General features: G+C 38.4%; 5 protein-coding genes across 5 annotated transcripts; 2 read left to right on the top strand and 3 right to left on the bottom strand.

Moving 5' to 3' along the window:
* Positions 1 to 604: 604 nt before the first annotated feature.
* CBG09587 lies at positions 605 to 1,699 on the top strand (the record flags this gene model as incomplete). Its single annotated transcript, XM_002637042.1, has 5 exons — positions 605 to 808; positions 854 to 984; positions 1,035 to 1,153; positions 1,203 to 1,552; positions 1,598 to 1,699. The coding sequence occupies 5 exons, from the start codon at positions 605 to 607 to the stop codon at positions 1,697 to 1,699; spliced, it is 906 nt and encodes a 301-aa protein (XP_002637088.1).
* A 2,620-nt stretch (positions 1,700 to 4,319) lies between these two features.
* CBG09588 lies at positions 4,320 to 5,419 on the top strand (the record flags this gene model as incomplete). The annotated part of the gene is made up of 5 exons (XM_002637043.1): positions 4,320 to 4,523; positions 4,570 to 4,700; positions 4,751 to 4,869; positions 4,919 to 5,268; positions 5,318 to 5,419. The coding sequence occupies 5 exons, from the start codon at positions 4,320 to 4,322 to the stop codon at positions 5,417 to 5,419; spliced, it is 906 nt and encodes a 301-aa protein (XP_002637089.1).
* A 1,394-nt stretch (positions 5,420 to 6,813) lies between these two features.
* On the bottom strand, positions 6,814 to 8,680 carry CBG09589 (the record flags this gene model as incomplete). The annotated part of the gene is made up of 3 exons (XM_045237628.1): positions 6,814 to 6,900; positions 6,948 to 7,034; positions 8,615 to 8,680. The coding sequence occupies 3 exons, from the start codon at positions 8,678 to 8,680 to the stop codon at positions 6,814 to 6,816; spliced, it is 240 nt and encodes a 79-aa protein (XP_045094008.1).
* A 1,210-nt stretch (positions 8,681 to 9,890) lies between these two features.
* CBG09590 lies at positions 9,891 to 12,141 on the bottom strand (the record flags this gene model as incomplete). The annotated part of the gene is made up of 8 exons (XM_002637045.1): positions 9,891 to 10,031; positions 10,081 to 10,355; positions 10,527 to 10,859; positions 11,044 to 11,278; positions 11,325 to 11,432; positions 11,515 to 11,669; positions 11,720 to 11,834; positions 12,043 to 12,141. The coding sequence occupies 8 exons, from the start codon at positions 12,139 to 12,141 to the stop codon at positions 9,891 to 9,893; spliced, it is 1,461 nt and encodes a 486-aa protein (XP_002637091.1).
* Positions 12,142 to 12,668: 527 nt separating this feature from the next.
* Positions 12,669 to 14,716, bottom strand: CBG09591 (the record flags this gene model as incomplete). The annotated part of the gene is made up of 4 exons (XM_002637046.1): positions 12,669 to 12,818; positions 12,867 to 14,211; positions 14,258 to 14,562; positions 14,609 to 14,716. 4 exons carry the CDS (start codon positions 14,714 to 14,716, stop codon positions 12,669 to 12,671), a joined length of 1,908 nt encoding a protein of 635 aa, XP_002637092.1.
* Positions 14,717 to 15,660: the final 944 nt, after the last annotated feature.

The raw sequence follows: 15,660 nt of genomic DNA, 5'->3' as shown, positions 1-15,660 counted from the left end.
GATGTGAAACATTGCAACGACTAGGTCTCTAGTTATCAAAGTATTATGAAACAAGTGGACCTTGAAAATTTGGAAAAAGAATAAAAGAAGTTTTCTTCTGAATGAAGAAAATAAGAGAACAATTATGAGATTTAAAAACAATGAAAACGAATTGAAATTCAAGAAGAGAAAGCATGCAGATTGCATGCTGACAACTAGGAGACGCAGAGAAATGGTCAAGGCGATTAGCGATGGAGCGCACCTATAGTGGGGAAAATCAAACGACGCCGTAGAGACGCAGAGACTGATCGGAAGTTAGGTATGTTTTGATAACAGCATTTTACTTATCAATGAAAACATCAGAAGCTATTCACTTTCAGAATTGCTAAGCAATATTTATAGCAAGAGTTCAGCCAAACATCATTTGAATTCTTTCGTATCCAGTAATGAATACTGTAACATCTATGTGCTCAAGTTTGATATATTGAGCAAAAAATTAGGGTGAATGTTGCACTTTCTATCTTTGAATATTCCTCGAATGACTATGCTATTTCAAACTATATTTGTCTTTTTGTCATCTCCCCACTGTTAATTTTCTCTTGATACATGTTGAAACGTTCAGACTATGTCACGCTTCACTCGAGTAGTCGGAGGCGCTTTCAAATTTACTGATGGATTTGAAATGCCAAAAGTCGGACTTGGAATCTCCCGAATTCCAACTCAAGAGGCTCTTGATGTATCCGTAGAAGCCGCTTTGAAATCCGGATACCGATTGTTCGACACGGCTAATTTGTACAAAAATGAGCATTATCTTGGAAACTCCCTCAAGGTAACTCTTTAGATTCTAAATTCAATATCTAAAAACTTTTCTCAGAAATATCTTCCAGCGTTCGATCTCACTCGAGAAGACGTTTTCATCACCACAAAAGTTCGCACTCTGAATGAGAATACAGTTGAGGAAACTGAAAAACAACTTGCCAATTCGTTGTCTTCACTTCAAACAGAGTAAGGTTTTTAAAATTAAAATAACCATCATTTACAGTACTCCTTTCCAGTTACATCGATCTTCTTTTGGTACATTATCCACGCGATCGTGATACTGGACATGACGATGACTATGAAATCAACAAAAATAGAAGAAAGATTGTATGGCAATATCTTGAAAAGGCACAGGGTAATTGGCATATATTTCCTTAGTGGTTATATAGAATCCTCATTTACAGAATTGGGAAAAGTGCGATCGATTGGAGTCTCCAACTATGAAGTGTACCATCTTGTTGAAATGTTTGAGTATTCGAAAGTCCGTCCAGTGCTGAATCAATATGAATACCAACCATATCTAACTCGCCCAACTCTCAAAAAGTTCTGTGATCTGAACAACATCGTCGTCCAATCTTACTCTTCTCTCTGTTGGGGAAATCAGGAGATTCTTCAAGAAGAAGCTCTTCTCCAACTCTGCCAAAAGTATAATCAAACACCACAAGCCATTCTCTACGCATTTGCCTACTGTAGCAATACATCCATGATTCCCAAATCAGCAACACCTTCAAGAATTCATGACAACTTGCATAATGTAAAAACTTCATATCTTCCTGATCAATGAGTTTATATTTTTCAGACTATGCAAATTCATTTGAACGAGGAAGACTTAAAATCACTCAGATCCTTGGATAAAGGAAAGTCCTTCTTACCAATTGGACAAACTTGGAGATGTTTATAACTGTTTCTGAAACTATAAAAAAATTGTTTGGGCTTTTTTGCTGTATAAATGATTTTTAAACGATATAATTTGCAACTGCCACCCATCAGTTTGATTTTTTCTTAATATTCATTGTCATACAGTGCGTTGCAGATTCTTATGTTTAGGGCCATAACTTGAAAGCTATTAGAAGTATCGACCTAATTTCTTTTGCAACCGTTGCAAGTTTATACGTCCACACCAAAGTTCAGTATAGATCACGACCTCCAGCGAAGACGGAGGTGTCTAATTTTGATTCTTCCTTCTTGGAAACGGGCTTGGAAAAGAGAAAAATAAAATGGAAGATGTAAAAAAGGGATTTATTGAAAAAAATTTGAAATATAGATATTCCTGAACTATCAACAAAAAATTGAAAAATGACAAGTTTCAAAAGTGTACTGATTAGCCAGACTTCCGTCTGTTGATCCCTTTCGCCACGTAGAGGCTCAGTACATGAGAGGGAAAATGGGTTTTCACTGGGGGAAAACACCAACACAAAACCCCTGTCTCCGAGGAGACAGTTTTCCAATTTTCAATAGTTCTTTTTCACTCCTAAGAAGCTATACGATCGCTATTTATTGTTTTTTTTTCTTTGTTACTTTTTTCTTTGATTGAGTCTTTTGCAAAAGGGGGACGTTCAGTGAAAATGAATTCACCTAGCCATGAACCACCAAACATGGCGACCCTTAGGGCCTTTTGTAACTTTTTTCGCATCCGACCAATCGAAAGAAAAAAGCAAATGAAACAATAAACAGCTTACGCAGGGAGCTTCAGGGCAGTCAAAAAGTGCTAGTGAAAATTATCAAACTAATTCAAAAAGTGGGATTTCCCAAAGGACTGTTTTTTGCTTCAATACGTGGAATGTTCTTAACGTGGACAGAGGTGAAAAACTAAGGACGAACGAGTAAAAACTAGGCTCAATCGCGCCGAAGGCGCACCATCTGTTGTTTTATTTATTGGGCAATTATCTCGATTCCTATAAAAGATACTCGAAATTTGTCAACTAATAAAATTTTAGTGGTATAAACTGTGATAATTTTGTCAGATTCTTTTTTAGAATGAAAAACATCCATGCTAAGGTTATTTTGGTAGATCATGTTAAATTTTAACACCTTCCCCAGTTGGATTCGATGCACTTTTGAAAGAAGTGGAGACAACGCACTTTGTGGTCGTCGGTAGTTGTCGGAGCTAGGGCCATGATTGCTCTTTCAATGCCTGGATCAGCTTTGAGACTTCTCTAACCCGTCCACTTGATGACTTCAAGTTACGACTCCTGGTTGATACCATTACACGACTTCAAAGAGTTTAAAACTACAGTACTGGTAGAGGGATGGGACCTTGAGGGCAGGATTTGAGCTGATCCTTTTTTTTCTTTGAGCTGATCCTGATTTTTTAAAAGCTTTTCCAGAATCAGTCGGCAAAAGGTCCCATGTCATGATACAAACGGTGGTACCAGGGATGAGAACTCGGAAAATGAGAACTGCTACAAATAAGAACACACACACAAATAAGAACTCGTAAAATATATGTCGAAACCGGAATTTTTTAGAAAATCATGAAGTATTGTGAAGAACGAGACCATTTCGATAGTATTTTTCTGAAAAAAGTTAAATCCTGAACTACGAATAAGAGCCGGAAAACGAGTTCTCATTTGCAAGTTTTCATTTGTAGCAGTTCTCATTTTCCGAGTTCTCATCCCTGGTACCACCATACAAACTCAAAGAAAGAGAAACACGTAATGAAAACAACTTTTTACAGTGATTTTAGTTGTACAGAATCAAAATTGGACACCTCCGCCTTTGCTGGAGATCGTGATCTACTGATCTTTGGAGTGGACGTATAAACTTGCAACGGTTGCAAAAGGTATATTTTCAGACTTTTCCAGATAACTCGGGTAGTTTTCAAGGTTTCAATACAAAAATTGTCCACTAGATTTAGTTTGTTGTCTCGAATCCGATTTTCAAAAAATTAGACCGATACCTCTAACAGCTCTCAATTTATGAGCCTCAACATGGGTAGACGTAAGAACTTGCAAAGCACTGTATGAATATATTCAGATACTGGATATCGAAAATTCTAGAATTCAGTCATAACTTTTCATAATAGCAAAATCAACAAACGAATGAATCCCTATGCATCATCCATCCAATCGTAACCTTAGACCGTGTTTTATTCTTATTAGGTTTGAGATCAGTTTTACATAAAACCATTTTCACACTAAACACAGAAACTATGTATTCCAGAGTATTTAAAAAAAATTGAGACCACCCATATTTGAAATGCTGCATTTTCCAGTTCTCTTAATCAGACAAAGAATATTCCACAGCCAAACCATGAAATTATAGCTCAATTGGTTGCGATGTACCATTGATCCATTCAAATGTTCCCCGAATAACCGTACATGTCATCACCAAATTGGTTTCATTGATTTCATTGCAACAAACATCACTCCCCAACTTTCAAAAATTGTTCATTGGAACTTGTCTTGTTTGTTGAATCACTATCTTTCCCGTCTGTCTTTCGCATTTATAGGGTTGACATTTCTTCATTTTTCAGTCATCACATTCAGTTTTCTCTTGACACATATTGAACCCTTTAGACTATGTCCCGTTTCACCCAAGTCGTCGGAGGTGCTTTCAAATTCAGCGATGGATACGAAATGCCAAAAGTTGGACTAGGAATCTCTCGGATTCCAACTCAAGAGGCCCTTGATGTATCCGTAGAAGCTGCTTTGAAATCCGGATACCGATTGTTTGACACTGCTAATTTATACAAAAATGAGCATTGTCTTGGAAACTCACTCAAGGTAACTTTCTGTGTTCGCGCTTCAATATCTGACAACTTTCTTTCAGAAATATCTGCCAGTGTTTGGTCTAACTCGGGAAGACGTTTTCATCACCACAAAAGTTCGCACTGTGAACGAGAATACAGTTGAGGAAACTGAAAAACAACTTGCCAATTCGTTGTCTTCACTTCAAACAGAGTAAGGTTTTTAAAATTAAAATAACCATCATTTACAGTACTCCTTTCCAGTTACATCGATCTTCTTTTGGTACATTATCCACGCGATCGTGATACTGGACATGACGATGACTATGAAATCAACAAAAATAGAAGAAAGATTGTATGGCAATATCTTGAAAAGGCACAGGGTAATTGGCATATATTTCCTTAGTGGTTATATAGAATCCTCATTTACAGAATTGGGAAAAGTGCGATCGATTGGAGTCTCCAACTATGAAGTGTACCATCTTGTTGAAATGTTTGAGTATTCGAAAGTCCGTCCAGTGCTGAATCAATATGAATACCAACCATATCTAACTCGCCCAACTCTCAAAAAATTCTGTGATCTGAACAACATCGTCGTCCAATCTTACTCTTCTCTCTGTTGGGGAAATCAGGAGATTCTTCAAGAAGAAGCTCTTCTCCAACTCTGCCAGAAGTATAATCAAACACCACAAGCCATTCTCTACGCATTTGCCTACTGTAGCAATACATCTATGATTCCAAAATCAGCAACACCTTCCAGAATTCATGACAACTTGCATAATGTGAGTTTTACAATATCAAGTGTCTATATCAAACCAAAATCAATTTCAGACTATTCAAGTTCAATTGACCGAGGACGATCTGAAATCCCTCAGAGCTTTAGACAAAGGAAAATCGTTCCCACAAAAAGGAAAAACTTGGAGATGTTTATAGTTATTTTATGAATTTTGAAAATCATGGTTTTTGCTGATTGTGAGTAATAAAAAGTTGTTTTTCTTTTTTTCCTGCAACTCCATCCAGCTTAAATGAATGATACTCTCCACCGTAAAAACAAATTCAGATTAGGCTTAGAAACGAACACCGAAGTGGGTAGTATTCATCAATCCATGATTATTTTGCATGATTTCAAAAAGAATCTACGAACACTTTCAGAAGAAAAACAAAACTTGAAGATCAGTATGGAGATCTTTGCTACCTGTTTTTTGAGTCGCTGTGGATGTAAGATTCATCACCTCGACTCATTTTCAGATCATTTGGTATGTAATTTTGTGTAATTGATACAGCTATGCCTGGAATTTAGGTACAAATTTCTGAAAATCAAAGAGATTTGAATCACCTGGCAACTACAAAAGAACATCGTATAGTGGAGACGGCGTACCGAGTAGAACACAGAACACGTATTTAGTAATGTCTTTTGTTTTGTATTCAAAAAATGGATCTAGACAGAAGACTGAAAAGTATAAACCGTTTTTACTAGAATGATGGTTCTCAATAAAGATTTGATGTTAAACTAGATAAATATTCATAGAAATTATTGAGTTAAAAATCAAGTACAGAAGAAAGCCATGGATTTGAAAGATTCGACACCAAGAAATCAAAAAAACTCTTAAACTCTCAGAATGCCTGGCAAAAATTATTATAGAAGGATTGTTTGGTTTTCTTAAAGTTCTTCATCATAAATTCAGAAGCTTTTGAAAAACAACTAGATACAAATTTTTACCAGCATAACATTTGAGTGAAGCATTGTTCTGGACTGAAATTTGGAGTGCAAAAATTCAAACTATTCATCAGTAAACTAACCAAGTTTCAAATTATTTTATCAACTTTAAGTTCAGTTATCACTTGTCAAAGTTGCTTCCTCTCATATAAAATCACATCGATGTACAGGAAACATCACGTCGCTCATCTTTGGACAATCGTAACAATACCTAGACTTGAGGAATTGCTTTGAAAAATTCAGAAGTCTTGAATCAAACGTGAAATTATATTTCTACCAGTTTTCATGCTTCCAAGATACTTGTGTCTGAAGATATACTCGATTTTATCAGTCCGGATAATTGTGCGCCACCCTGCATACGTTTGCGTTTCCTGTTGTCGTATTCCAACCCAATTTCCAGTTCCGTTTTTTTCCTTTTTTGAGCGTGAGAAACCTCCATATAGCATTATTTTTCTCACACTGAAAATCAAACTCATTTTCACACAACAATCAGTCACTTTATTCGTAGGAATAGAGAGAGAAAAGAATCACAAAATGTACAAAATGTAGTGGTGTGTACGAACGGAACTTAAGAGAAGAGGAGAAGACGTTTGAGGTGCTGCTTCGGGAATTACTTCTTTCTTCCGAACAAGATTCCTTTGAATTGTCCATTGGCAGTACGTTCCTTCAAGCTGCGGATTTTCTGATCGATGGATCTCTGAAATTCAAATGACAATAGACAACCCTCTTTTGAATCCTTCCAACCTTATCCGAAAGAATCGGGACGAAGAAGCGTTGGTCCTCAAGTTGGAATGGGGCAGACAATCCAGCGTCTTCCTCCCAGTATTGGTTCTGAAAAAATAAACAGATCCATTAAAAAACACTCAGTGATTTTTCTTCGTTTAACTTCCTGCTGAGTGCTATTTTTTTTTGAAAGCATTTCAAAACTTTTTGGCTCGGAAACCGACTCAGAAGATCTCCAAAGAAAGCAATTTGCAAAGGAGTTCAAAGTGCTTTTGAATTATTGAGAAAGTGATGAAAGACCGTAGTTTCTGTCCCTTACTTCATTATGTGCTTTGTTCGCGAGTCAAAAAAAAGAAAATTGAATTGAAATTCCCGCGAACTAGATATTTATCTAAGGAGATCATAATACGCTTTGGGTACAAAATCAGAAACCACAATCTACGGAATGATGTCTAGTTTTGCGTACTATCTGGGAATTTTTTTCGAGATCTATATCATCCGAAAAGACGTGGATCATAACCCAGTATTACATCAGAAGAAGTGACCAGAAAACCTTCTGACTATAAACTGTGCTTCATACTTGGCATGAATAACATAACTAATGATAGTTTATATCATAAAAGTTGTATGATCACTATGTAGGAGTTAAAGTTTGTTTTTGTGGTTTCTTGGAGTTCGTAGACAGACTTATAATTTTAGAAATATTTCGTACAGTAGTTTCTCATATATGGCTTCTTCTTCTAGGATGACAAGTAAAAGAAGCCGCCTCCACTCAGATGTTTCGTTTCAATCATTTTGAAATCCCATTTAGTGTGTGTCCGAAGAACAAGAACATGAATGTGAGGCTTCTCGTGGAAGTTTAGAAGTTTAGAGTAACAACTGATCAGATGTAGATTTCTCACGCCAAAGATCTTTTCAGAGCAAGTCTGAAATCGTGGGTGTGAGAAGCGGAAGTTTCTAAAAGAGAAGAAGACGGTTATTAAAATTAATTGTTGTTGAGAATCTCAACTTGAGATGTATTATGAGAAGCTTCTAGAAGCAAACATCCGGTTAAGACTAAAACTTACTTCATGGTCCATGTGATTCTACGAAGCCCCATTTTGCCTACAATCGAAGTTTTGGAATTACTAAGAGTGACCTGCTGAATTTTTGTAAGATTAAACTCGGTTTTCAGTTGCCGTTTGCACGGTTGGCCTAATTTTTTCAGGAAGTGAATGACGTGTTCAAAATTTGAAAACAAAAACGGATTGTGTTAAGGATTTGGTTATAAAACAGATTTAAAATGCGTAGGTTTACAAATAATCATTCTCAGAATAACACGATTCTTAGAATCTTGAAATTTCGTCTAAAGATCATCGAAGATCACACCCAGAATTTTGGGAATTTAATTACAAATTCTAGGAAGTTGGGAAATGTCACAAAAATTAAACACTCTAATAGAGTGCCACCCAAATCAAGATCATACAAAGATCAGACCCAGAATTTTGAGAATCAAATTACCGAGATGAAATCCGATATATGAAAAAGAACTACGCGATGGAGCTTACACAGAAACTGAGAATTCGAAAATATGTGATTCCTAACAAAGACCATGTCAGACATGTTTTTTTCTTTGTTCCTGAATTCCAAATCGGTTGAACTTCGTCGAATATTCAGAATGACTAAATCAGCTCTTTTCAGATCCCGACTTTCTGCCGTTCTCTTGAGTTTTGAATCTTAATGATCCTATTCCCATTACTCATATAGATTCTCATCTGTCTTGTTCCCGTACAGGTGAAATTGAAATGTACAAATTATAGGGGAAAGAGAAAAATACATCAGAAGTACAACATGAGGATTATGATTAATGGAATAATACATGAATATCCAATTCAGGAGAGATTTCGTGAATTTTTGAAGGTTACTTTCTTAGAAATGATGCAAATCCTTTCTTGATTGGTGGTATTATGATGGGAGTGCAAATTCGTAAAGCAAAGGTTATCTGATGCTTTTTGAAGGTATTTTTGGCCCATTTGAAAAAAAGAAAAGCAGATGAATCTTTAGATTTTTCCAAAACGTTTTTTTAGGAATGCAGGTACAAAACCATAAGACTCGGCAGTTCAGTTTGAAGCTGTCTTGTCAAGACCAACGTTAACTTTGTATATTTGCGTTCGAGCACATTTAAATTAATTTCCGAAAAAAAATGCTCAATTACTAATTTTGGTATGAGAAACCATACATTCTGTTTATCGGTGATATTTTGAACAAAAATTGTGTCAAATTTAGTTTTTTTTTTTCATTCAGTGTTCCGTTCACAAAACACAATTCACAGACTATTATCCAGAGAATGACAAATGAATTTTAAACGAATTGGGTGTACACTAAAAACAGAAAATATATTCCGGACCCGTATTATTTTTATGACCATATTTTCAATGGAAGACAAAATGTATTTTTTGACTGGACCAAGCAATAAAATGAAAATAATAATGTACCTGGGCAAAAGCGACGACAAGAAGAGCGACGAAGAGCACAAAGAGTCGGCAATTCATTTTTGAGTGAAGACCAAAATGAGAACAATCTGAAAAATAAAGTTAGAAAAGTAAAGTGCGAAACTCATTTCAGACAAAAAGTGACGCGAGACCTGTTTATGAAGACTCGAAATCTAAACTGAAGTGCTGTGAATATTCCAAGCTTTCGCCGTTGTTCTCTTGGCTCCGCCCTCGACGGGGTTTTGACCACGCCTCCTTGCCGTCCATGACTGGCTTCGGCCAACAAATGTAGGCTACGAAATTTCCGCCCCCCCCCCCCAATATGATACTCCACGAAAGAGTCAGAGCTGTTGGTTGATAAACTTTTATTATTTTCAAAAATGGTAACAACAACAGAAAGGAAGTCAAACAGTCAACAACAACAAAATAGTTCAACATTGAGGAGTTATATTCACAAATAAAAACGATCATTGGAATGATGTGTTAATGGAGGCTACTCGTCTCCAGCCTTGCTCTTCTTCTTCTTCTTTGGTTTTGGAGCTTCCTCGTCAACCTCAGCTTCTGCTGCACCAGTAGCCATTTCTTCAGCAAGACGCTTTGCCTTTTTGGCAGCCTTCTTCTTCTTCTTGATGACCTAGAATATTGTGGATTAGTTATACATTTCCGATGCGACGGAGCATTACCTTCTCCTTGACTTCAACAGCAGCTTCCTCGGCCTCCTTCATAACATCAATGTTCTTCTTTGGAACAGTTCCGGATGTGAAGTACTCCAGTCTGTCTTCCACCTGCTGACGGAGGAACTCTCCATATGTGGAGACTGGTGTTTCAGAGAAACAGTCGACACGAGCAGCAATCGAGCACTTGTTAGCAAGATATCTCGAAACACGTCCCTTGTTTTTGGTTCCGGCCTTTCCGATGAAACTGGAATGGAAGAGGAGTCCATACTTTGGAGTATTGGCTGAAAATGTTTCCATTTCAGAAAAATCATGAATTCTTTGAACAGAGCTCAGCGAATGTATTCTTCGATGGAGAATGATTTCGCATGCAAGCTAAACGGCCAAATTAACGTCATTCACCCGCATTAAATACATGCCTATCCTAATAAAATTAGTTATTCATCGTTACTTACATCTAGTCTTCAAGGCACGGAACAATGCCTTTTCAGCACCAAGAATTTGAACGGTGGAAGCAGGGTATTTAGCCAGATTGGTGAGAGATCCTGCGTGCGAGATGAGACGAGCTCCAACTTGCTCTCCGATCAAGGCGCTGAGCGATGGTGCACAATGATCCATGCGGTCCTTGATGTACTCGTGGAGTTGTTGTCTGTACTCCATGAGGGAAGCGACGCGAGCAGCGAATCGCTTGATGTTCTCAAGATCGAGATCGGAGATATCCATTCCCATGGAAGTTCTGGCAGCCTCGATGATCTGAGCTGTCTTTTCGGCATCGTTGTCCAAGATCTCTGCAATGCAAATATGAATAAAATGTGGGACACACAAAGTGACCGAAAACATCAAAACATTCTCGGTGTCTGGCTGTCTCTATACTCTACCTCACATTTTACTAGTGAACACAACATAAAGCTAGTCCCCCGGCTTATAAGTGAGGTAAAAGTGATTAGGTATATAACTGAGTAAACTACTCACCAAGGATCTCGTTCTCGAGGTTCTCATTCTCAGCCATCTTGTTTCTGTCAAGGATCGCAACAGCGAGACGAGAATACTTGTATTGATCAGGAGCTAGACGGAAGAGCTCTGGATAATGGTACGAGTACCATTCTCGGATTCTCATTCCGAACAAGTTGATGTCCTTGTCGAGTTGATCAAGAAGGGCAATCGACTGAATGACCATGTTGTCGACTCTGTGGACATCGAATTTGACCTGCGAAATTGGTTATCAAACGGAACCGCGCATGTTAACTACGCACCTTAGAGCGAGAGTAACTGTGACCGAGAGAAAGTTGAGCTTTCGATAGGGAATGATGTGGGAGATCTTTAGCCAAACGTTCGAAATGGACACGAGTACCACGAAGAATCTAAACTCAATAATGTGGGCGATCGTCATTGGTAATAGATTTTCAAGAACTCTTGCGAGTTCATATCGAATCTTCAGTTTACCTCGGTAATAACACCACCGAAGACAAGCTTCAGGTCTGGGAACGCTTCAGTAAGCGAACCGGCAAGCTTCGAGTCATTGATTCCAAGTACAACGTGCTTTTTCTTTTTTGGAAGCTCTTTTTGGAGAAAGTTAGTGAGATCAGGATGAGCGAGACCTAGATTACTAGCATTATAATCACATCGTACCCTATTGGTCACAGGTTACCTTCAGAAATAGAGTTGCAGTTCTCCAACGCAGCCTCGGTATTCTTGAATGGATCGAACGCCTTCAACTCCACAATTTGCGAGAACTTGTATCCATCAGCATGAGCGGCATCAACCTGAGAAAAACAAGTTCGAGATGTCATAAAGCATCTTCAGTATTTTTCTACTATTGTGGGACACACATAGTGACCGAACATATCAAAATTTGCACGGTGTCTGGTTGTCTCTATAATTTTCCTCACGTTTTACTAGTGAACATAGCATACGGCTAGTCCCCCGGCTTATAAGCGAGGACACTTTTAAAACTTGGATTCTCGTACTCACCTCTTGAACGATAAGTCCAGCGTCTTCGAACTCCTTGATTTTCATCAAGGCATAACCTGCTGCGTGCTCGTAGAGCACAAAGTGTGGCACTTCCGACATGGTGAAGTACCTGAATTTTATAGTTTCAGTACAGAATTAATCTCGACCGAAAAAAAAGTTTTGTCAGATTTGATCAATAATTACATGAAAATAATAGGCCAAAGAAAAAGAGACAGCAAAGATAAAATCGCGCCAGTCAAATTCACACATCGTCTCGAGACCTGCGCGTAAATACACATGCTCCTTTAAATTGGTGGACTCCTCTCGGACAAGAGGACAGAGGGAACAAGTGGGGTTCGGTTTGGTTCTGATGGTTTGGAGAAAAAAAAATACGTCTTCAATGATAATCAACAATTGAACAACTCTGTTCAATTTAAAACTAGTTCACAGGTATTACCTATGAAATTCGAGGAGACAATTATAGGCGGTGAAAAATGGTTCGTACACCGAAAAAAGATACATTGAAAACCTTGAATGAGAATGTTGATAAAAATATGTGAAGGGGTTGAATATTTATAAATATTTATTTGAAATTTAGAAACAAACAAAAAAGAAAAATGGAAAATGGAACGAACATTTGTTATAGACTACTTGCAGTGTTTCTTTTCAAACTTGGAATTCATATAAGCAGCCATAGGATCAGCTGAGTGAACGCTTGTCATCCGGTAAGCTTCCATTTCCTTCTCGGTGGGAGCAGTGTTTGAGTAGTCTGTGTTGTACTTCCTCCCACGATCACCCTGTAAATATTTTTTGAATAAGATTAAAATTCTAAAAAAAAATTCTACCTCCTTGGCTGCTTTCATTCCTTCAGCGCGTTCTCGATTTGCTTTCTTTAATGCTCTGCGCGTCTCTTTTCTCTCTTTATCGGAGTCCGATTCGGAATCGCTGCTACCGGAAGAGTTACTGTCTTCATCTGAATCACGATGACGCCTCTTTCGTTTTCCCAATTTTGCCTTCTTTCTTCCTCGCTTCTCTCGGTTTTTGTCGCGTCTTCTTTGCTCACGTTCTCTCCGTTCCTTCTCCAATCGTCGTTCTTCTTCGTACTGTTTCATTTTTTCTTCATCGTCAGAAGGCGTAGGCGATTTAGTGGGTTCTACGGACTCTTCTTCTTCTTCAGATTCTTCTTTCACCATTTCTTCCTCCTTCACTTCTGTCGGCTCCACAAGTTTTGGCGCTTTGAACACTTGTTCATTCGATGTTGTTGTACCCTTTGCAGCACTGGACTCGGCATCTACTCCTTGCTTTCCAGTACAATACGAATTTCTCACAAATTGATGACAGCACTTGTAACCCCAGTTTCCTTCTCTCCAGAAACTACCGAAAACAGATGTATGGTTCTGTGGGTAAATATCTTCTTTGAACCGAGAACTGATAGCTGCACGCTCCTTTCCTTTGATAACTTTTCCTTTTCGATTGTACTCGATGTAAGACTCGGTTTGTGCGAGGAGAAGTTCGTCAGCAGGCCGCTCCATGTGCTCTCCACCTCCATATTTATCCAGCAATTCTTTTTGTGTTTCGTTTTTCAAGGTTGTTTTCCCTTTCTCGTATTCTTTTTTCAAGGCTTCCAGTTTGGTTGGTTCAGCAATCGAATGAGCATAAACTCCACCACGTGTAGCTTGCCAGGCAAAAACTTGAGCTTCGTTAGCCGCTGTCACTTCGCCAGAGTAGCGAACAAAGTTGTCACCTGAGAAACGAGCAGCTTCTAGTTCTTTTCCAGCTACTCCGGCAAAAGGATTTTCACGCATAGAGCGAGATTTTGGATCGTAGTAAGGAGAATTTTCAGCAAGATTATAGAGATATTTAGCAGTGTCTTCTCGAATTCTCAAGTTTCTGACAGTGATTCTCGTACGGGAATCCATGTCAACGGATACTCCAGCCATATCAGCGTCTTCTGCGTACATATCTTCGTCTTTTGGAGCTCCTTCCTCAGTTGTTGGAACTTCTGATTCTCCTTCCTTCATTTCATGTTCTTTCACAACTTTTCTCGCTTCTTCCAAATGTTCGTAATCTTCGATTACTTGTTTGTGAGTGGCAGGATCATAACCATTCCATCTGTCTCTCTTTGCATCAAAACCAAGGGACAACTTCGGTTGAACATAGTCATCTTCAGCAATGTTGGCGTTTGTTTCTCTGAAATCATTCCGTTCGCTTGAGCAATAATAGCAATTCAACTTACTTAGCATTCGATTTTCTCGGCCTATCAAAACAGTCTCTTTTCTGATGACCCATTGCACCACAGTTTTCACAAGCTCCTTTACGGAACTTGGTCGCTGATTTTCCCGTTGTTCCTTTCTGATACCATTCATGAATTTGAGTCATATTTTTCTGCCGTTCTTCATGTGGACGTTGATGCTTCAGGGTAGGTCCCTCACTGGGAACATACCACGGATTTTGAGAGATGAACATTGGAATATGTGGATTGATGTCGCGTCCAGTCTGTACGTCTACCATAGCTGGAGCCGTTCCAGCTTTACGATCTTCCTGAAATACTCGGTAAAAGTAAGGAACAATGTTTTGATAGACCTACTTCTAGTTGTCGATCCCTTTGAACTTCGGCTTTAGATTTTTTGTCGGCGAGGGACACATGTTGACGAACCACCGCCGACGGCGGAAGGTTCTGCTTGTAAGACGCCATATTGGAGTCTGAAAAATTAATTTTTATTCTGTTGAACATGTGAAAAGAAATTTTTTAAAAATTGAACAAGGAAGTTGAAGTCAACGTTATGTCTTTTCGCCGATTTTAAAAGAAAAACATAACAACTTGATAAACTAAGAAAGGTTTTTATTGAAAAAATATGATTGATTTGTATTGTCGAATTAAAAAAAGTGGGACCTGGAAAATATCGCGGCCGGCTCCCCGGTCAATTTTCGAGGCCTTGTCCCAGACGGTAGTAAACTAAACTTATTTCTGTGAATTTAGTGGGATTTTCTGAACAAAATTTAGATTTCTTGGTAGGAAAATGATCGCTAGCATCTTTAGAATTGTTTTTCATCGAAAAACCGAGCTCAATTGCGAAAGTAGCTCGAACGAGACAAAAATCTGAAATATTACGTTTTTGCCGCACTTTTTCGTAGATCAAAAAAAGCTACGCCTTTCAAATTTTTAGGTCCCTTTTTTTTTAATTCGACAATATGAAATTATCAGAAACTGCTGTCAAACGATAGAAAAGTAAAAAATTCAATCTCTCCCTTTCGAAAAGAATTGTCCACTTGTAGTACACGAGCGCGCGGCCGTAGTTTTCTTGTGACTTCTCGGCCACCTCGAGAACGTTTGGCGCACGGCCTCCCGCACGAGAAATGCACCATGGCGCCCACTGAAAAGGCGATGCGCTGCGTCTTCCGCTCTCTAACGCGTGTTAATGGAGCGCGATTGCGACAAAAATAGAGACGTTCGGAGACCCCGCAATNAGAAGAGAGACAACCCGAGGGAAAGAAAACATTCACCGGAAGAAAATAGTTTCCGTTACAGGAAGATATTAGAATGTGAATCATTGAGAAGTTTCATAGCACGTGTAGGAGAACATGGACCAAGGACCGATGTACTGAAAGAGGATCCAAGTTGAACTTAAATTTTAAAAA

This window comes from Caenorhabditis briggsae (assembly GCF_000004555.2).
Source record: "Caenorhabditis briggsae complete genome, chrV, whole genome shotgun sequence".
NCBI classification, from domain to species: Eukaryota; Metazoa; Nematoda; class Chromadorea; order Rhabditida; family Rhabditidae; genus Caenorhabditis; species Caenorhabditis briggsae.
The sequence above is the reverse complement of the archived record's forward strand: the minus strand, read 5'-3'. Positions and strand labels throughout refer to the sequence as shown.